Source organism: Drosophila pseudoobscura, chromosome 3, assembly GCF_009870125.1.
Source record: "Drosophila pseudoobscura strain MV-25-SWS-2005 chromosome 3, UCI_Dpse_MV25, whole genome shotgun sequence".
Classification (NCBI taxonomy): domain Eukaryota; kingdom Metazoa; phylum Arthropoda; class Insecta; order Diptera; family Drosophilidae; genus Drosophila; species Drosophila pseudoobscura.
Window position 1 is genome coordinate 2,291,493 of NC_046680.1, and position 22,883 is coordinate 2,314,375.

The 22,883-nt window shown below is 46.0% G+C and overlaps 1 protein-coding gene across 7 annotated transcripts in view; it reads right to left on the bottom strand.

The window, feature by feature from the left end:
- Positions 1-2,634: 2,634 nt before the first annotated feature.
- Atf6 (bZIP_ATF6 domain-containing protein ATf6) overlaps positions 2,635-22,883 on the bottom strand; it is a 290,062-nt gene continuing 269,813 nt past the window's right edge. For 2 of the 7 annotated variants that reach the window (XM_033378870.1, XM_033378869.1), the window contains exons 3-6: positions 11,433-11,589; positions 10,699-11,060; positions 3,467-3,623; positions 2,635-3,101 (exon numbers count right to left, since the gene is read on the bottom strand). In XM_033378870.1, the coding sequence (XP_033234761.1) occupies positions 2,668-3,101; positions 3,467-3,623; positions 10,699-11,060; positions 11,433-11,589 (1,110 nt within the window). In that variant the 3' untranslated portion in view covers positions 2,635-2,667. Of the gene's footprint in view, positions 3,102-3,466; positions 3,624-6,688; positions 6,730-10,698; positions 11,083-11,316; positions 11,358-11,432; positions 11,590-19,654; positions 20,176-22,883 lie in introns of those variants that run through there. The other 5 variants (XM_033378871.1, XM_033378872.1, XM_033378874.1 and 2 more) reach the window with 5 other exon arrangements.

Consider the following 22,883-nt stretch of genomic DNA (forward strand, 5'->3'; position numbering starts at 1 on the left):
CCTTTCTGCGTTTCGGAGCCGTTTGGCTTCTATACCGATTTACTTGTCACAACTTCGCACGAAAAACGGTCAAAATATGATGTTGTATGGGATTGAAGAGCTGTGATAGCCGTTCATGACCGTTTTTCGCGCGAGGAAGTTTGAAAGTTGGATTTTTAAAAGCTCTGGACAATTCTCTATTAGATGCATGTATTCATTGCATTCAAAGATCTAAAAAAAATCTCCAATTTTTTCCACCTCGGAAACGATTTTTGCACATTTCTCTTCCTGAGAAAAATCTTCTAAGTGCAGCTAGAAATGCATTTGAAGTTAGCCAGGAGCGCTCACTGTGGATGTGCATACATAGTATCCGCATACATGGGTCATGATCAACCTGACCCCCCTCCACACGCGCCTCTCCGGGCTATAATCGCAGAATTCTTTGCCAAGAACATCGGCCTGTGGGGTGCGACGCACATCACTGCCAGTGGGGAAGCACTGACAAAAACAAAAAGGGGTTAGTACCTTTTCAGTTACTTACTGACCACTCAGATGGTCTTATTAAACCGGGGGAGTGATCCCGCCTTCATTATTAAAAACCGCAAGGAGGTCCTGGACCTCACACTTGCCTCTTATGAGATACAAGGAACCATTGTATCCTGGAGGGTCCTGGAAAAACACTCCTTCCCGGTTTCCACTGGTTCATGGAAATTGTATTCTCTTTTTCACTACCGAGACCAGTTCAATTCCGGAACCGCAGGCGGACAAACTGGACTTGGTTCTCAGAACACCTCTGTGTAATCCATGAGACCCCACCTCGTTCAAATATTTACCGACGCCTGCAGAACTGCGCCGATTACAACGCCAGTCTGTCAACCTACAACAAAGAGCTTAGGAAAGACAAACGCGCCTCTTGGCGTAAGTTCTGTAGTGAAATCGAGAATAGCTCAGAAGTTTCGCGCCTGCGCAGAGTTCTCTCGAATACAACACCCACCTTGGGCTACTTGAAGAACGCCGAACAGTCTTGGACTACGTCCAGTGATGAATCGCTAAATCTTCTCCTTAATACTGACTTTCCTGGCTGTGATGAAAGCACACCCAACTACTTCGCGCCTCCTTCTGTCGTGTCAAACGCTATCCTGAACCTGCTAAGCCAGGAGAACATTTCCTGGGCGATCAAAAGCCTTAAACCATACAAATCTGCGGGGGCCAGACAACATTATTCCTTAAACATTAAAGACATCCCTGAGACCTGGCTTCAGACCAAAGTCGTTTTTATTACCACGGCAGGTAAGCCCTCGCACACTGCTCCAAAAGATTTCAGACCCATTAATCTATCGTCTTACCTTCTGAGGACGATGGAACGGCTCCTGGGGCTGCATCTCACGGCGAGTATTCCGTCCAGTCTGACCTCAGACTCCCAGCATGCCAATCGGAAGGGAAGATCCACCGAAACGGCCCTACACTCGATTACATCGATCATCGTAGCGTCTCTTAACTTTACATAATTTACGACATAGAAGGCGCCTTTAATAACATCCTTCCGACCACCATCACGGGCGCACTGCTGAATCTCCTTTCCGCAGACCTCATGGGAAAGGAGGTTGCAACACTTCCCGAACTCAGAATGAGAGAAGCCAAACTGTGGAAAGCGTCCGTAGTTGGGAACTCGGGAATCCTGATGAGACTCTATCAATTACCAGAGAGGACAGATTACTGTATCCTTAGTGATCACCCCTCGACGCCTTCCCAGGTATCTATCCCACCTAGGGAGGACTGGCAGATGGGCGAACCAGGACTTGCAAATGCGGTCCACTTGTACACTAATGGCTCAAAGATAGACGGCCGCGTGGGAGGTGGAGTCTACTGCAGCGAGCAAAACATCAGTCATTGCTTCAGGCTCCCGGATCACTGTAAAGTTTTGCAAGCGGAGGTTGTGGCCATCAAGGAGGCCATTTCTATTGTCTATGGCCATATCGAAGAAGCACTCAGCCGTATAGACTCTGCTGAGCACAGTACTCTGCAGTTACTCGAACCATCACGGGACACTGACAGATCGGTGCTCATGCCTCTAGACTGTCAATCCCTCATAATGACTTCTGGAATCACTTCTTCTGCCATTGTCCGGCCCTTGGAAATCCGGGGTCGGGGCAGCGTAATCAAACCAGGGACCTTGTCCAAATTCATCCAAGCCTCCGGATGGGACTGCCCTCAACCTGCAGTAGTCTGCTGTCACGGTTCAGCAACGAGAAGGGGCACACGCCCATGCGGCAACACAATGGACCTCTTATAGGTCCAAGAAAGCTTTGTAGGCGGGGTTTTATTCCCCCTCCCTGGCTGCCGCCTTAACCTAACCTAAGCTATGACTTCTTCGCCACTGTAACAGTCCCCATTTACATTAATTTATACGTCAATGATTACTTCCGACCAGTTATCGGCACGTACATTTTTACATGATTTCCACTGCGTTTGTGAACAGCAGGCGAAGCGGAACATCATTTTGGTGCCAACCAATATTATAAATGTGTACTTGAGGCTCTGTCGCTGTCGCTCTATACGCTGCCAGCTTCTGTTTCTGTTTTCCAGACCGTGGTAGATACCTCAGACTCATCAACGCAAATAAAATGTTTTTTTAGCACTTGGCATACGCACATAAAAATTATGAAAAAAAATATTTATTTAACCATTTCAGCATAGTTTCACTTGTAGGCAGATCCTTTTAAACATATATTTAATGATTTGTTTTGCATAGCTTCCTACCATTTCATCAAAGATCGATTCTACAACAGAATTTTCTTTACAGCTGCACTCCACTTCCTCATCGTATATGTCTTTCATAATAACCTTTTCAATATTATCTCGCTTTGCTTTATCACAATACAAATCTAATTCTTGGGAAGGACTTGAGCATATCTTAAACATGAAGAAAGCGTCTCGAACTTCTTTGTGTGCATATTTTTTAATATTTTGTAGACTATGGAAATTACTATGTTCATTTCGGATCAGTGATTTTTTTATCTTTTCCATAATTTCACGACATATTTCAATAATTACTCGGTCATAAATGTTGGTTATTTTTTGTTTCATTAAAGATTGTTTTCGTTCTCCATAGTTGCCATTAACTGCAAATTATATATAAATATTCTAGAAAGTTTTATAGACAATTTATGTAGTTGATTTCAGATTTTAAGTAAAATCATTTAATTGAAAGAGGCTACGGTCGGGTAACAACTGACTTAAATAAGTGGAAATGTTTCTTCCAAGCAAGCTTAAGCATATGTGACGAAGCAGAGCGAAGCGGGAGCAGAGCAGAGCGAACGAGAGAGTTGACATAGACAAAATACTTCTGATTGGCCATAACTGCAACATACCTTAAAAATAAAATTAATAAATACTGCTAGTTAAATTAAACAACTACTCCAACGGCAACTTCTTCAATCTTAAAAATGAAACATATCATAGACTTTTCATCTACATTCCTACATACCTGTATTACCATATAAAGCAAAAATTTTCTCAGTATTCCGAAAAATAATCATTTTTAGTCTATCTTCAGATGGGAAAAATTTGGTGATTGGACTTCTTTGGTCAAGGGGCATATAAGGTGGGGAAGGACTTTTTGGTTCCTTCCTGTGTAGTTTTTTCTATTAACGAAAATAAAAAGTTAAATTGTAGTAAAAATGAATATACCTGGTACTCATGGGTTTTAGGTAAGGCCTGATTTTGACGGAATTCATAAACACATTCATCAGATTTATTGCCCTTATGGGGCTGATTATAAAACCCGCATATCCGTTCCGAAGAAGGCCGGTATAATTGTATGAAAGCAAAAAATATTTCGGTAAAAAGCACTATGTACAAAGCTAATATCAAGTGAATTTCAAATTTGTACACCCGATACTCAAACTGAGTATTGGGGTATATTAGATTTGTGATAAAAGTGGATGTGTGTAACGTCCAGAAGGAATCGTTTCCGAACCCATAAAGAATATTTATTTATTTATTAAATTAACAATTTATCTGTTAATAATGGTACTTAGTTACTAAAGGCGGAAAAAGAGAAGTTAAAAGTTAGCTAAATTTAAGTGATTATAAATATTGCATGCAATTAGTTTAAGAGACAGTTCAGGGGATAGGGTTTGGCAGAGGGAGTTATAATTATGGCATAAAACCCTAAAAGGTTCATGATCAGCATAATGTAGGTCTAACATATGGATAGACGGATAGGCTTGTAGCACTCCTGGAGTAACATTAACAATATTTGACAACACATTAGAAAACAAAACACGTTGACGAAATCCAATCTAGAAGATTCGTTGGGAACCCTAATAAAGAGAGCTTGTGAATAAGCAGAGCATGGTTCACAGAATCGAATGCCTTGCTAAAGTCCGTAAAAACTACATCCGTCTGCAAACCAATTTGAAAACCACGGTGGATTACGTTGGAAAACTTAAGAAGGTTAGTCGATGTTGAACGATGTCTGAAAAAACCGTGTTGCGACGGAGATATCAAGCTGCAACAAAGATGTTGCAGTTGCCGGGTGACCAGGAACTCAAGAAGCTTCGGGATGGCGGAAAGCTTTGCGATACCACGATAGTTTTCAATGTTTGATCTTGAACCTTTTTTGTGAAGCGGAATGATGTAGGACTCATTCCAAATTACTAGGAGACAAGACTGTTCCAAGGAGAGGTTGAAGAGAAAGGTCAAGGGTTTGCAAAGGGACTGGGCACAGTGTTTTAAAATGCAACTTGGTACTTTATCTTTACCCGCAGAAAACGATATGTCCATAGATGACAAACCTTCCAGAACAACGCTTTCCTCGAAAAAGGGCAGAAAAATGTTGTAAGCTTGAGGTAGCTGGTACGGATACGGAGTGGATGCGTTGTAAATTTGAGACGAGTACGTTGTTTAGAAAAAGGTAGCGAATAAATTTGCAATACCATCAATACCAGCAGAAGCTTCTGTTTTGTTCTGGTAATGAAGGGACGGAGGAAAAGCGTTTGACTTGCGCTTAGAGTTAACCTCCGAATAGAATTTTTTATGATCACTACGAAAGTTACTACTACATTGTGAAAGGTAATGATTATAGCACTGACTATTAACGGCAAGGAACAGAGAGCGAGCGGAGGAGTATAGAGCTAAGGCCGACGTGGAGCCCGACTTCTGGTACTTTTTATAGAGCCGGGATTTTTTATTTTTAAATATTACAAATACTTGGAGAACCAGGGAGTATTGGACGATACGGGTACAGTGATATCTGGAACAAAAGTATTAAGGGCGGAGTAAATAGAGCTATAAAACGAGCTAACAGTTGCATCTATGTTCGGTAATGAATGGCAATCTCACTATAAAACGTGTATCTCAGAATTTCACCTTACCCCCTTCAGCCACCACAAAAGACGGAAATCTGTTGCATCCACAATATTGAAGATACGAGAAAACTAAAAACGCAGAATCATAGATAATGATCATATCTATCAGATTGCTGAATCTGATCTGATCAGATCAGATCATTTTTTTAGACAAAAGGAACAAATTCATTTGCAGGGGCTACGCAGAGCCCGACGTAACGCTCAGACTGATTTGGTGTCTCTCTCGCACGCACTCTTTGTCGTGTCTTTTAAAATTTGCGGCGTCTGCCGGATGAGAGCCATACTGACTAAGTATCGGGTATAAATGTTGTGGTCTCCGTAGTAACTCACAGCGTTCCCCCTCGTTTAAACTGTTGACATGGTTTTATTAACTCAAAAGAAGCATATTTTTATGCTTAGTAGTAGATAATTTAAGATATGTACATTCTTCTTTCTACACAGTTTAATAGTTGAACTATAGACTCTAAACAATACGTTGTTGGTCAAACTGGCAACATTTAAGAAAAATTAATGAAAAATACGACCCATGTATTCTAAAAACTTCCTAAAGTTTGTCCTAAGGTTTCTAAGGAATTGCTTGGTAGAGAGAAAGAGAGTACAAATGTCATATACCCGAAGGAATGTTCTACAAGTACTCTCCACGATACGGTATTGGATGGCGATGTTTATTAAAACGTTATAATCTATATTGTGTATGTGTATGTGAAGGGTGGCCGAAGATGCCAGAGTCTTTAAGAATATTAGATAAGCGGGCTATAATATTGGTTGCGTCAAGCAAGCCAATTTCGAGCCAAAATAATAGTTTGTACTGTATTCCAACTAAATGTACCGAAAATACTCCCCCCGTGGAAGGATCCATGCGTTCCACCTCAACTGGTAACGCGCTATAACGACAGGAAGCATTATTTGCAATTAACCTTCGTGTATCACCTGTACCGAGGCGACTCGAGATGCGAATAAACCGTTAATAGGAAACAGGAACGCAGATGTTGTAGATTATTTAGCATATATCATGGCCGTCAGCCATCGGGTGCTACAGGGGGACAAACGGATGACGGGTCGGCTCGCACAACTGTGAACTCGGAACTGAGGCGCAGCCGCTCCGGTTAGTAATAACAATAGTAATAACAATAGTAATAATAATAGTAATAGCCCCCCCTAGGACACAGAGGGTTGCGAGCGAGCCGTCACCCGCCGTAACTGTGCACACCGGTGGAAGTGCGACTATACTCTCCCCGTGAGGGCGGCTGGAAACAGGTCCTAGCACGGTCATGTCTCTGCTAGGATGCTCGCGAATGGTAGTCGGGCGGAGAGAAGAAAACTCTCAGTGAAATTACCCCAATCCAAGTTGACACTGTTATATGCCGAGGGATGCATGGCCGGGGGGGTGCCCGGTCGTTAATATGCGGACTCTGGATACCTGCCGACCTCCAGTTTAAATTTGGCTTCCCGGGGCAAGCGGGCTATGCCTCGGGTGACCAACCCCTCCCCGCCTACTCGTGGGAACAAAAATGCCAAACAAATCATATTTAACAAATAAAAACACCGCAAAGGAGCTCGGTACTCCTCTTAAAGTACCGGAGGGACAAGCCAATCCCTCTGCACCAGCGCCTGGGAAACCGGGTCCAAAGAAGACGGGGAAGGAGACTGAGTCGGTCCACCGTCTTCAGGCAGCAGCCGCAGCGAGGGGGGGCCCGAAAAGGCAATCGGGTCCTTCCAAGTCGGGTGGCTCCAAGGGCGAAGCGGATACCGGGGTGGCTGCCAAGCAGAGCGTAATCGCGGCTGGTAAGCGCACCGGGACCGAAGAACCCTTGGGAGCCCCGGCGGGCAGCGTCTCTGCACCACGGGGAGGAAAGCCGTCGTACCAGGACAGGAGACGAGCGGCTTTCATCCTGTCCAACGAAGACCCGAATTTCAAGGCGTCAGCCGAAGGAAAGGAGCAGAGGCTGTGGGCCTGCTCAATCCTTCCTCTGTTGCAGCCAGCCAAAGTCGGAAAGGGCGCAGCCAAGGCCCCCAACAAGCAGCAACGCTCAGCGGAGGACCCCGCAAATCAGCCAGGCCAAGCCCAGCAAGCCAAGCGGGTGAAGACCCACCTCACGAACCGGTCGTTCGCTAAGGTGGCGAGGGGCAAGACCCTGATCGGTGTCCTGGACAGGGGCGCCGAGGACGGCCATGTCCCTCGCGATAAGTGGCACCTGGTGGAGAACGAGCTCCAGGACCGGTTCCTACTGGAACTGGAGGAGAACGGCGGACCACCGCCAAAGTGTGAGGACGCAGGGTGGCATCAAGGCAAGGTGAAAGCCATCGCCTGCCAAGACGCTCGCTCTGCGGCCCTCTACATGAAGGCGGTGGCGGCCCTAAAAGAGGTCTATCCAGGGGCGAAACTGGAGGCCGTGAAGTGGGAAGATGTCCCTAGTCGCCCGAGAGCCAGAGCGTGGGTCTCGGCTAAGCCTGCAGAGCCTGAGAAGATCCTCAGGTTACTGCAGGCTTGCAACCCCCACCTTCCTACAGCCGATTTGAAGGTGGCAAAGGTGGAGGATATCCAAGGGCAGAGGCGCCAGATTATCCTCGTCCTAAATGAGGAATCCATAGTCGACGGTGTAGTGGATTATGGCTATAAGAAGTTCACCATATCCACTTACAAGTCCGATCGCAAGGGCAGGCAAGCGGAGGTCGAGCCAGACCCGGAGCTGCCGGAGATCCCGAAAGAGGGGGCCTCGTGCGAGGAAGATAACCCGGCGTCGGATGCGGGGTCCATGATGTCGGACGACATCTTGGACGACTACGCGTTCGACGAGAGCGACCTAGCCAGAGGTCTCAGCCATATCGTTGTCGGGGAGGAGCCGGAGTCCCTTGACAGCGATCTAGAAGTAACAATGGTGGAGGCGAGCCTCAGGAATGTCGTTGACCCTCCTGCAGACAAACCTCCACCATTGTAAGGCAGCATGCGCTGCTCTACTGCTCCACCTGGCCAAGGGTGGAGCCGACAAAGTACTCATTCAGGAGCCCTGGATCCTCGGAAACAGGGTCTCCGGTCTGAGGACTGCTGACTACAAGCTATATGGAGTTGAAACCGCAGGTAAAATTCGTACCTGCCAGTCCGATTCCGGAACATCAGGCGGACAAACTGGACTCGGTATTCTGATTACCTCTGTCGTGTTCTCCCTGAGCCCCCATCTGAGGAGGAGTTCTCCACGGAGGCCACGATTCGTCTTCTTAAGATCTTTACCGACGCCTGCAATAAGGCGCTCGACAAAGCATGCCCCTCTGGCAAGAACAGAGGCCGGAAGAAACCTGAATGGTGGAATCCGAAACTGGGTGAACTCCGGAAAGCCCCTCGGAGACTCTTCAATAAAGCTAAGGCTGAAAACGTTGAGCAAAACTCAACGGCCGAGTACAAAGCCAGTCTGTCAACCTACAACAAAGAACTTAAAAAAGCCAAACGCGCCTCCTGGCGTAAGTTCTGCAGCGAAATCGAGAGTAACTCAGAAGCCTCACGCTTGCGCAGAGTTCTCTCGAAGACAACACCCACCCTGGGCTACTTGAAGAACACCGACCAGTCGTGGACTACGTCCAGCGAGGAGTCGCTAAATCTTCTCCTAAATACCCACTTCCCTGGCTGCGATGAAAACAGACCCAACTACCTCGCGCCTCCTTCTGTCGCCTCAATGCCATCCTAAAACTGCTAAGCCAGGAGAACATTTCCTGGGCGATCAGAAGTTTTAAACCCTACAAAACCGCGGGGCCAGACGGCATTTTCCCTGCCCAACTGATTCACGCGGGACATAAAGCCATTAACTGGATCAAAATAATTTACGAGGGAATCTTCTCCCACGGGTGCATTCCTGACACCTGGCTTCAGACCAAAGTCGTATTCTGCCCCAAAAGATTTCAGACCCATAAGTCTATCGTCTTTTCTTCTAAAGGCGATGGAGCGGCTCCTGGGGCTGCATCTAACGGCGTGCATTCCGTCCAGTATGATCTCAGACTCCCAGCATGCCTATCGGAAGGGAAGATCCACCGAAACGGCCCTACACTCGATCACATCGATCATCGAAGCGTCCCTTAATCTTAAGGAGTACACCCTAGTAGCCTTCCTCGACATAGAAGGCGTCTTTAACAACATCCTTCCGACCGCCATCACGGGCGCACTGCTGAATCTCCTTTCCGCAGACCTCATGGGAAAGAAGGTTGCAACACTTCCCGAACTCAGAATGAGAGAAGCCAAACTGTGGAAAGCGTCCGTAGTTGGGCACTCGGGAATCCTGATGAGACTCTATCAATTACCAGAGAGGACAGATTACTGTATCCTTAGTGATCACCCCTCGACGCCTTCCCAGGTATCTATCCCACCTAGGGAGGACTGGCAGATGGGCGAACCAGGACTTGCAAATGCGGTCCACTTGTACACTAATGGCTCAAAGATAGACGGCCGCGTGGGAGGTGGAGTCTACTGCAGCGAGCAAAACATCAGTCATTGCTTCAGGCTCCCGGATCACTGTAAAGTTTTGCAAGCGGAGGTTGTGGCCATCAAGGAGGCCATTTCTATTGTCTATGGCCATATCGAAGAAGCACTCAGCCGTATAGACTCTGCTGAGCACAGTACTCTGCAGTTACTCGAACCATCACGGGACACTGACAGATCGGTGCTCATGCCTCTAGACTGTCAATCCCTCATAATGACTTCTGGAATCACTTCTTCTGCCATTGTCCGGCCCTTGGAAATCCGGGGTCGGGGCAGCGTAATCAAACCAGGGACCTTGTCCAAATTCATCCAAGCCTCCGGATGGGACTGCCCTCAACCTGCAGTAGTCTGCTGTCACGGTTCAGCAACGAGAAGGGGCACACGCCCATGCGGCAACACAATGGACCTCTTATAGGTCCAAGAAAGCTTTGTAGGCGGGGTTTTATTCCCCCTCCCTGGCTGCCGCCTTAACCTAACCTAAGCTATGACTTCTTCGCCACTGTAACAGTCCCCATTTACATTAATTTATACGTCAATGATTACTTCCGACCAGTTATCGGCACGTACATTTTTACATGATTTCCACTGCGTTTGTGAGCAGCAGGCGAAGCGGAACATCATTTTGGTGCCAACCAATATTATAAATGTGTACTTGAGGCTCTGTCGCTGTCGCTCTATACGCTGCCAGCTTCTGTTTCTGTTTTCCAGACCGTGGTAGATACCTCAGACTCATCAACGCAAATAAAATGTTTTTTTAGCACTTGGCATACGCACATAAAAATTATGAAAAAAAATATTTATTTAACCATTTCAGCATAGTTTCACTTGTAGGCAGATCCTTTTAAACATATATTTAATGATTTGTTTTGCATAGCTTCCTACCATTTCATCAAAGATCGATTCTACAACAGAATTTTCTTTACAGCTGCACTCCACTTCCTCATCGTATATGTCTTTCATAATAACCTTTTCAATATTATCTCGCTTTGCTTTATCACAATACAAATCTAATTCTTGGGAAGGACTTGAGTATATCTTAAACATGAAGAAAGCGTCTCGAACTTCTTTGTGTGCATATTTTTTAATATTTTGTAGACTATGGAAATTACTATGTTCATTTCGGATCAGTGATTTTTTTATCTTTTCCATAATTTCACGACATATTTCAATAATTACTCGGTCATAAATGTTGGTTATTTTTTGTTTCATTAAAGATTGTTTTCGTTCTCCATAGTTGCCATTAACTGCAAATTATATATAAATATTCTAGAAAGTTTTATAGACAATTTATGTAGTTGATTTCAGATTTTAAGTAAAATCATTTAATTGAAATTAAATCGGCTTGTTAATCGGCTAACAACTGACTTAAATAAGTGGAAATGTTTCTTCCAAGCAAGCTTAAGCATATGTGACGAAGCAGAGCGAAGCGGGAGCAGAGCAGAGCGAACGAGAGAGTTGACATAGACAAAATACTTCTGATTGGCCATAACTGCAACATACCTTAAAAATAAAATTAATAAATACTGCTAGTTAAATTAAACAACTACTCCAACGGCAACTGCTTCAATCTTAAAAATGAAACATATCATAGACTTTTCATCTACATTCCTACATACCTGTATTACCATATAAAGCAAAAATTTTCTCAGTATTCCGAAAAATAATCATTTTTAGTCTATCTTCAGATGGGAAAAATTTGGTGATTGGACTTCTTTGGTCAAGGGGCATATAAGGTGGGGAAGGACTTTTTGGTTCCTTCCTGTGTAGTTTTTTCTATTAACGAAAATAAAAAGTTAAATTGTAGTAAAAATGAATATACCTGGTACTCATGGGTTTTAGATAAGGCCTGATTTTGACGGAATTCATAAACACATTCATCAGATTTATTGCCCTTATGGGGCTGATTATAAAACCCGCATATCCGTTCCGAAGAAGGCCGGTATAATTGTATGAAAGCAAAAAATATTTCGGTAAAAAGCACTATGTACAAAGCTAATATCAAGTGAATTACAAATTTGTACACCCGATACTCAAACTGAGTATTGGGGTATATTAGATTTGTGATAAAAGTGGATGTGTGTAACGTCCAGAAGGAATCGTTTCCGACCCCATAAAGAATATTTATTTATTTATTAAATTAAAAATTTATCTGTTAATAATGGTACTTAGTTACTAAAGGCGGAAAAAGAGAAGTTAAAAGTTAGCTAAATTTAAGTGATTATAAATATTGCATGCAATTAGTTTAAGAGACAGTTCAGGGGATAGGGTTTGGCAGAGGGAGTTATAATTATGGCATAAAACCCTAAAAGGTTCATGATCAGCATAATGTAGGTCTAACATATGGATAGACGGATAGGCTTTTAGCACTCCTGGAGTAACATTAACAATATTTGACAACACATTAGAAAACAAAACACGTTGACGAAATCCAATCTAGAAGATTCGTTGGGAACCCTAATAAAGAGAGCTTGTGAATAAGCAGAGCATGGTTCACAGAATCGAATGCCTTGCTAAAGTCCGTAAAAACTACATCCGTCTGCAAACCAATTTGAAAACCACGGTGGATTACGTTGGAAAACTTAAGAAGGTTAGTCGATGTTGAACGATGTCTGAAAAAACCGTGTTGCGACGGAGATATCAAGCTGCAACAAAGATGTTGCAGTTGCCGGGTGACCAGGAACTCAAGAAGCTTCGGGATGGCGGAAAGCTTTGCGATACCCCGATAGTTTTCAATGTTTGATCTTGAACCTTTTTTGTGAAGCGGACTGATGTAGGACTCATTCCAAATTACTGGGAGACAAGACTGTTCCAAGGAGAGGTTGAAGAGAAAGGTCAAGGGTTTGCAAAGGGACTGGGCACAGTGTTTTAAAATGCAACTTGGTACTTTATCTTTACCCGCAGAAAACGATATGTCCATAGATGACAAACCTTCCAGAACAACGCTTTCCTCGAAAAAGGGCAGAAAAATGTTGTAAGCTTGAGGTAGCTGGTACGGATACGGAGTGGATGCGTTGTAAATTTGAGACGAGTACGTTGTTTAGAAAAAGGTAGCGAATAAATTTGCAATACCATCAATACCAGCAGAAGCATCTGTTTTGTTCTGGTAATGAAGGGACGGAGGAAAAGCGTTTGACTTGCGCTTAGAGTTAACCTCCGAATAGAATTTTTTATGATCACTACGAAAGTTACTACTACATTGTGAAAGGTAATGATTATAGCACTGACTATTAACGGCAAGGAACAGAGAGCGAGCGGAGGAGTATAGAGCTAAGGCCGACGTGGAGCCCGACTTCTGGTACTTTTTATAGAGCCGGGATTTTTTATTTTTAAATATTACAAATACTTGGAGAACCAGGGAGTATTGGACGATACGGGTACAGTGATATCTGGAACAAAAGTATTAAGGGCGGAGTAAATAGAGCTATAAAACGAGCTAACAGTTGCATCTATGTTCGGTAATGAATGGCAATCTCACTATAAAACGTGTATCTCAGAATTTCGCCTTACCCCCTTCAGCCACCACAAAAGACGGAAATCTGTTGCATCCACAATATTGAAGATACGAGAAAACTAAAAACGCAGAATCATAGATAATGATCATATCTATCAGATTGCTGAATCTGATCTGATCAGATCAGATCATTTTTTTAGACAAAAGGAACAAATTCATTTGCAGGGGCTACGCAGAGCCCGACGTAACGCTCAGACTGATTTGGTGTCTCTCTCGCACGCACTCTTTGTCGTGTCGTTTAAAATTTGCGGCGTCTGCCGGATGAGAGCCATACTGACTAAGTATCGGGTATAAATGTTGTGGTCTCCGTAGCAACTCACAGCGTTCCCCCTCGTTTAAACTGTTGACATGGTTTTATTAACTCAAAAGAAGCATATTTTTATGCTTAGTAGTAGATAATTTAAGATATGTACATTCTTCTTTCTACACAGTTTAATAGTTGAACTATAGACTCTAAACAATACGTTGTTGGTCAAACTGGCAACATTTAAGAAAAATTAATGAAAAATACGACCCATGTATTCTAAAAACTTCCTAAAGTTTGTCCTAAGGTTTCTAAGGAATTGCTTGGTAGAGAGAAAGAGAGTACAAATGTCATATACCCGAAGGAATGTTCTACAAGTACTCTCCACGATACGGTATTGGATGGCGATGTTTATTAAAACGTTATAATCTATATTGTGTATGTGTATGTGAAGGGTGGCCGAAGATGCCAGAGTCTTTAAGAATATTAGATAAGCGGGCTATAATATTGGTTGCGTCAAGCAAGCCAATTTCGAGCCAAAATAATAGTTTGTACTGTATTCCAACTAAATGTACCGAAAATACTCCTCCCGTGGAAGGATCCATGCGTTCCACCTCAACTGGTAACGCGCTATAACGACAGGAAGCATTATTTGCAATTAACCTTCGTGTATCACCTGTACCGAGGCGACTCGAGATGCGAATAAACCGTTAATAGGAAACAGGAACGCAGATGTTGTAGATTATTTAGCATATATCATGGCCGTCAGCCATCGGGTGCTACAGGGGGACAAACGGATGACGGGTCGGCTCGCACAACTGTGAACTCGGAACTGAGGCGCAGCCGCTCCGGTTAGTAATACCCGGTGCGGTCTGCGTCTCACACCCCCCCTAGGACACAGAGGGTTGCGAGCGAGCCGTCACCCGCCGTAACAGTGCACACCGGTGGAAGTGCGACTATACTCTCCCCGTGAGGGCGGCTGGAAACAGGTCCTAGCACGGTCATGTCTCTGCTAGGATGCTGGCGAATGGTAGTCGGGCGGAGAGAAGAAAACTCTCAGTGAAATTACCCCAATCCAAGTTGACACTGTTATATGCCGAGGGATGCATGGCCGGGGGGGTGCCCGGTCGTTAATATGCGGACTCTGGATACCTGCCGACCTCCAGTTTAAATTTGGCTTCCCGGGGCAAGCGGGCTATGCCTCGGGTGACCAACCCCTTCCCGCCTACTCGTGGGAACAAAAATGCCAAACAAATCATATTTAACAAATAAAAACACCGCAAAGGAGCTCGGTACTCCTCTTAAAGTACCGGAGGGACAAGCCAATCCCTCTGCACCAGCGCCTGGGAAACCGGGTCCAAAGAAGACGGGGAAGGAGACTGAGTCGGTCCACCGTCTTCAGGCAGCAGCCGCAGCGAGGGGGGGCCCGAAAAGGCAATCGGGTCCTTCTAAGTCGGGTGGCTCCAAGGGCGAAGCGGATACCGGGGTGGCTGCCAAGCAGAGCGTAATCGCGGCTGGTAAGCGCACCGGGACCGAAGAACCCTTGGGAGCCCCGGCGGGCAGCGTCTCTGCACCACGGGGAGGAAAGCCGTCGTACCAGGACAGGAGACGAGCGGCTTTCATCCTGTCCAACGAAGACCCGAATTTCAAGGCGTCAGCCGAAGGAAAGGAGCAGAGGCTGTGGGCCTGCTCAATCCTTCCTCTGTTGCAGCCAGCCAAAGTCGGAAAGGGCGCAGCCAAGGCCCCCAACAAGCAGCAACGCTCAGCGGAGGACCCCGCAAATCAGCCAGGCCAAGCCCAGCAAGCCAAGCGGGTGAAGACCCACCTCACGAACCGGTCGTTCGCTAAGGTGGCGAGGGGCAAGACCCTGATCGGTGTCCTGGACAGGGGCGCCGAGGACGGCCATGTCCCTCGCGATAAGTGGCACCTGGTGGAGAACGAGCTCCAGGACCGGTTCCTACTGGAACTGGAGGAGAACGGCGGACCACCGCCAAAGTGTGAGGACGCAGGGTGGCATCAAGGCAAGGTGAAAGCCATCGCCTGCCAAGACGCTCGCTCTGCGGCCCTCTACATGAAGGCGGTGGCGGCCCTAAAAGAGGTCTATCCAGGGGCGAAACTGGAGGCCGTGAAGTGGGAAGATGTCCCTAGTCGCCCGAGAGCCAGAGCGTGGGTCTCGGCTAAGCCTGCAGAGCCTGAGAAGATCCTCAGGTTACTGCAGGCTTGCAACCCCCACCTTCCTACAGCCGATTGGAAGGTGGCAAAGGTGGAGGATATCCAAGGGCAGAGGCGCCAGATTATCCTCGTCCTAAATGAGGAATCCATAGTCGACGGTGTAGTGGATTATGGCTATAAGAAGGTCACCATATCCACTTACAAGTCCGATCGCAAGGGCAGGCAAGCGGAGGTCGAGCCAGACCCGGAGCTGCCGGAGATCCCGAAAGAGGGGCCCTCGTGCGAGGAAGATAACCCGGCGTCGGATGCGGCGTCCATGATGTCGGACGACATCTTGGACGACTACGCGTTCGACGAGAGCGACCTAGCCAGAGGTCTCAGCCATATCGTTGTCGGGGAGGAGCCGGAGTCCCTTGACAGCGATCTAGAAGTAACAATGGTGGAGGCGAGCCTCAGGAATGTCGTTGACCCTCCTGCAGACAAACCTCCACCATTGTAAGGCAGCATGCGCTGCTCTACTGCTCCACCTGGCCAAGGGTGGAGCCGACATAGTACTCATTCAGGAGCCCTGGATCCTCGGAAACAGGTTCTCCGGTCTGAGGACTGCTGACTACAAGCTATATGGAGTTGAAACCGCAGGTAAAATTCGTACCTGCCAGTCCGATTCCGGAACATCAGGCGGACAAACTGGACTCGGTATTCTGATTACCTCTGTCGTGTTCTCCCTGAGCCCCCATCTGAGGAGGAGTTCTCCACGGAGGCCACGATTCGTCTTCTTAAGATCTTTACCGACGCCTGCAATAAGGCGCTCGACAAAGCATGCCCCTCTGGCAAGAACAGAGGCCGGAAGAAACCTGAATGGTGGAATCCGAAACTGGGTGAACTCCGGAAAGCCCCTCGGAGACTCTTCAATAAAGCTAAGGCTGAAAACGTTGAGCAAAACTCAACGGCCGAGTACAAAGCCAGTCTGTCAACCTACAACAAAGAACTTAAAAAAGCCAAACGCGCCTCCTGGCGTAAGTTCTGCAGCGAAATCGAGAGTTACTCAGAAGCCTCACGCTTGCGCAGAGTTCTCTCGAAGACAACACCCACCCTGGGCTACTTGAAGAACACCGACCAGTCGTGGACTACGTCCAGCGAGGAGTCGCTAAATCTTCTCCTAAATACCCACTTCCCTGGCTGCGATGAAAACAGACCCAACTACCTCGCGCCTCCTTCTGTCGCCTCAATGCCATCGTGAGACTGCTAAGCCAGGAGAACATTTCCTGGGCGATCAGAAGTTTTAAACCCTACAAGTCCGCGGGGCCAGACGGCATTTTCCCTGCCCAACTGATTCACGCGGGACATAAAGCCATTAACTGGCTCAAAATAATTTACGAGGGAATCTTCTCCCACGGGTGCATTCCTGACACCTGGCTTCAGACCAAAGTCGTATTCTGCCCCAAAAGATTTCAGACCCATAAGTCTATCGTCTTTTCTTCTAAAGGCGATGGAGCGGCTCCTGGGGCTGCATCTAACGGCGTGCATTCCGTCCAGTCTGATCTCAGACTCCCAGCATGCCTATCGGAAGGGAAGATCCACCGAAACGGCCCTACACTCGATCACATCGATCATCGAAGCGTCCCTTAATCTTAAGGAGTACACCCTAGTAGCCTTCCTCGACATAGAAGGCGCCTTTAACAACATCCTTCCGACCGCCATCACGGGCGCACTGACGGATCTGGGCGTTGACTCAAGAACGGTGAGCCTGATCGATCAGATGCTACAATGCAGGACGGTTGAGGCATCACTGGGGACGTCAACGTGTACCAGATTTGTCAGCAGAGGCACACCGCAGGGCGGAGTCCTCTCGCCCCTCCTATGGAACGTGGCAGTGAACACACTGCTGCGGGAGATAGAGGGGGGTGGCTGCCGTGTGGTGGCGTACGCGGAGGACGTTGCCATAGCATTCTCCGGAAAATTTCCGCAGACGTTGTGTGAGTGCATGACAAGTACTCTCACGAAAATGTCGAAATGGGCAGACAAATGCGGGTTAGGCGTCAACCCGTCTAAAACGGAACTGGTGCTTTTCACTAGGAAGTACAAAGTTCCGGCACTGATTCCCCCAAGACTATGTGGGGAAACGCTAGTCTTCAGCAACAACGCCAAGTATCTTGGCCTAATCCTCGATAGAAAGCTCGATTGGAAATTGAGCATAGAGTATAGAGTAAAGAAGGCCACAGTGGCCCTCTATACTTGCAGGAAAGCCATCGGACTGAAATGGGGAATGACCCCCTATATAGTTCGGTGGCTCTACACCGCCATCATACGACCAATCATGCTCTATGGAGTGGTGGTATGGTGGCCAGCCTTGGACAAAAGGACAGGCCTCAATAAAATCAGCAGAGTTCAACGCATGGCAGAGCTATGCATAACTGGCGGGCTACGTACTAATCCAGGGGAAGCCCTGGATACTGTGTCCCCAGTGATCACCTCTCGACGCCCTTCCAGATATCAATCCCATCTAGGGAGGACTGGGAGATGGGCGAACCAGGACCTGCAAATGCGGTCCACTTCTACACTGATGGCTCAAAGCTAGACGGCCGCTTGGGAGGCGGAGTCTACTGCAGCGAGCTGAACATCAGTCATTGCTTCAGGCTCCCGGATCACTGTAGTGTGTTCCAAGCGGAGGTTGAAGCCATCAAGGAGGCCATTTCGATCGTCTCCAAACTACTCCTAGATACGCACTTAGTGTGCGTCTTCTCGGACAGCCAAGCAGCTATCAAAGCTCTAGGCTCAATATCGTCGAACTCAGCGACTGTAAATGACTGCCGCAGGTCTCTGCACGAGATCGCAGAACAGTTAGATCTCTTCCTTATATGGGTCCCCGGCCACAGGGACATCGAGGGGAATGACGCCGCCGACGAGCTAGCCAGGCAGGGTACTACGATTCCTCTCCTATCGGAGAGGGAACAAGTAGCGATGCCCTTGGCTACGTGCAGGCTCCTAACGCACGAATTGTTCGAGCAAAATGCCAATAGGAGATGGCAGCAAACCGTTTCCTGTAAAGTCTCAAGATTGATATGGCCATATCGATCAAAGAAGCGCTCAGCAGAGCTGTATAAACTCAGCAGAGCACAGTGCTCTGCAGTTACTAGAGCCATTACGGGACACTGGCAGATCGGCACTCACGCCTCTAGACTGTCAATCCCTCATAACGACTTCTGCAGGAGTTGTCGCGACGAGGAGGAGGAGGAATCGGTCCCCCACTTCTTCTGCCACTGCCCAGCCCTTGGAAATCGTCGTCTTCGTATTCTCGGGGCCGCTTTCCTCACGGACATTTCGGACCTGTCCGTAATCAAACCAGCGACCTTGTCCAAATACATTCAAGCCACCGGATGGGACTGCCCTTAACCTGCAGTAGTATGCTCTCACGGTTCGGGCAACGCGAAGGGGCACATGCCCATGCGGCAACACAACGGACCTGTTTATAGGTCCAAGTGAGCTTGGGGGCGGGAGGCTCTTATCCCCCCCCTCCCGGCTACCGCCTTAACCTAACCTAACCTAACCTAGCATATATCATATACAAATTATCATGTAGCACTTTATTGGTGGCGGATTGCAAACTTTTGAACCACGCCGGTAACTAAAAATACACGAGATTCGCTAACTCTAACCAACGGAAGATCTGCCAGAATTTTTCAGACTAGTAACAAACCCCATCGGCCATCGTCATCTGGAGCTGCAGCATCTGTAAACCCCAAAAATTGTTACTATGATTACCAAGGTAATCTCGTTAAACTGAGCCAATAGCATTAAATGCAAATGCATCTTAATGGAATTACAAAAAAAATTTAATGAAAAATATTAAATTTAATAAAAATTTTCAATGCACATATGAAATCTTAGTAGGCGGAAAGACAGATTCGTACCTGACTTTTGAATATTGTGTATGAAATCATTATTCGTTTCATCTCGGAAGCGAAAACATATAAAAAAACTTATAATCGAAAGCACATAAAATTTCAAGAAAATCGGTCGAGCCATTTCAAAGAATTTCAATAACAAACATTGTAACCCGAGAATTGAATATTAGAGCAATGCCAATAAAACGCAGAGGGGTCAATTTGACCGTCAAAAAATCAAGTCAAGAACCATGCGAGATATAAGAGTACGAATTTCAGGTGAACAAATCCAAGAAAACAATGCAGATGAGCGTTTGAGCATGGTGCAGTTACATGAATCACAATCGCAAGACGCCCTAAATGAACGAAAAAACAAAGGCAACTAGAACGGAGAGTAACGCGCAGATACATAGTCGACAGATGTAGAGGAATTGACCAACAAGGCAACAAACGTAGAGAAATTGGCCAACAACGCCAACAATTTCATCGAGCATACATCAAATTTTTTTCTTTTAGCAGCAAAACAACGTTTGCCGGGTCACCTAGAATAAATATAAAAATGAAAGTTTAAATAATGATTCTGATAATGAAGATGAAAGCGATGAATATATTAATAATAATGAGATATATATATAATAATAATATTTAATATTAATTGCCTATTTAATCATAGTTATTTCCCTTATATAGTGACGTTAATTGGTCTGAAAAGTTTTTTTTTTCATGTGGAAAATTTGTATTTTATTGTAAACAAGTTTACTGCTACCTTTCGTGGCAACTTAATCTAGTTTTACATTTAAGGGGAAAACAATTGATCACAGGAGATATGTACATGCATAAACTTAATGTTACATATATGGAGAAGGTACATACATTATTTACAATATTTACAAAAAGTTAATGAGATGTTATAGGAGGGATCTAGTAGGGAGATCCAGTGGATAACACCTTTTGAGTCTTCTTTTGTTTGGCGGGTTAATTAGACGTCTGGCTAGCGCATTAGGGTGACCACCAAGTCGTTGCAAGTACCTTGCTGCATGTAATTGTATAACATCGCCCACTTTGGGAACCTTTACGTCCCTCTCGTTGTCGCTGTTTCGTATGTACCATGGAGCATTTCATATTCGTTGTAGAATTTTCGACTGAGCAACTCTTATTTTATTTAAGTTGGTTTTTGCCGCGATGCCGTAAACATGAAATGCGTATTTCCATATGGGGCTGAGGATGGACTTGTATATCGTGACTTTGCTGTACAGCGACAGCTTATTTCTTAGTGCAAGTAGCCACGCCATCTTTCCCGCTTTCGCCATCACCGACTGTCGAACCATGGTCGTATGGGTTTTGAAATTTAGTTTCCTGTCGAGTACAACACCTAGGTATTTGTACGAGCTCTTGTGAATAAGTGTGAAGCCCAGCATATTAATGCTTCCGCAAGAAAGTGTTCTTGTAGCAAAAGTAACATTAGCACATTTGCTGCTGTTGATGCCTATGTTCCATTTCTTAGCCCAGACCTCAAAGCTGCTCACATATTGTTGCAGTGTCATCCGCGTAGGTTGCTATCAACACATCGTCCTCGTCCAACCCAGTTATTACCCTTGAGGAAGGCATATTGGCTGTATATAGGGCTGTATATAACGTTGGTCCAAGAACGCTGCCTTGTGGGACGCCTGCACAGATTGGGCGCTTCGATGATTTTGCTCCATTTACAACAACGCTAAAAATTCCTTTAGAAAGCTACTCACCAGCTGGAATAGCTGCGGCGGCAATATGTTTCTCAGCGTAAAGAGGAGGCCATCATACCACACCCTGTCAAACGCTTTTTGAATGTCCATAAACACAGCTACCGAATACATTTTTTGCTCCATTGCATCAAGCGCGAAGTTGACCACACGATGAAGTTATTCTGGCGTGCCGTGACCTTGTCTAAATCCAAACTGCCACTTTGGAATTCTTTGCTTTACAGGTTCAAGCTGCAAGATGCGGTTCAGTATCATTCTTTCCGCCCTCTTCCCTAGCGCTGAGAGCAGGCTAATTGGTAACCATCGACTTCTGTGTGTTGTTTTTCTGGCTTAGGTACCATGGAGATTAGCGCCGTCTTCCAGCAGGTAGGAAAATGTCCTGTCCTACGAATGCTGTTAAGGAGCAGCACTATAAATAGCAAGGCTTTTTTAGGCAGAAGTTTTAAAGTCCTGTTGTCCAGCAGGTCCTCACCAGGGGATTTTTTGGCCTTAAGCTTCTTAATTCGCTGCACCACCTCTTGAAATGTGACTGGGCTTGCTGGCAAGGACATTTGAAATGGCATTTCCAATTCTAGCTCGACAGCCCTTCGTGTAACAGCAGACGTAAGATTAAATGGCTTAAATCTTTGCTCTAAACTGTCTGCGAAGATATCAGCCTTCTGCTGACTGGAGTAGCACTAACCGCCTGCTGGATTTTTAATTGGCGATTTAGGCATGAGCACTCTTTTAAATCGGCTTGTAAGCTTCCAGAGAGTATAGATGCATCGGGACTATTTTCTAAAATGTTATCAATGCTCCTCTGCTTGACTTTTGCAAGAACCTTTTGCAAACGGTTTGATAGTCTCAAGTAGATTTGATGAACTCGAGTATCACCCGTTCTCGTATACTCTCTTCTTACTCTTCTTTTCAGGCGCAGGAGTGCAACTGCACTTGGGGGAAGAGTATCTTGTCGTCGTCGGCTTGGTGAACATTGGTTTACAGGCGCAGCAGAAGATGCAGCCAATATTACGTTTCTCATAAAGATCGAGATTGCATCTTCTATATCATCGGGACCTTTTATTTCCGTGTTGAGGTTGAAATACTTCAACGCAAGAGCCTCGAGGGAGAATTTGTTGCTTCATAGTTTTGATTTGAGGAGAATGATGCACTGATGCTACAATTGGCAGGTGATCCGAGGAGAGTTCATATTTAATTTCGACTAACAGCCTATTTAGCGCAATCCCGTTGACAATGAAAAAGTAGAGAGCTGAAGGTGTAAGGCGAGTGTTGTATGAGAAGAAAGTTGCCTCGCCAGTGGCAAGGATTTCGCATGTGCCACTGACGATGGCCTCTTGCAATCGCTTCCCTCGACAGCATGATCTGACGTTACCCCACCATGGGTGCTTTGCGTTAAAGTCACTGCCTGCGATGAATCTGTTCTCCAGGCTAAGAAATAGTTGTTCAAAATCAGTTGTACTCCAAGGTTGGTTGGGTGGCAGGTATATTGACGAGATCTTGATGCATCCACCATTAGTCGG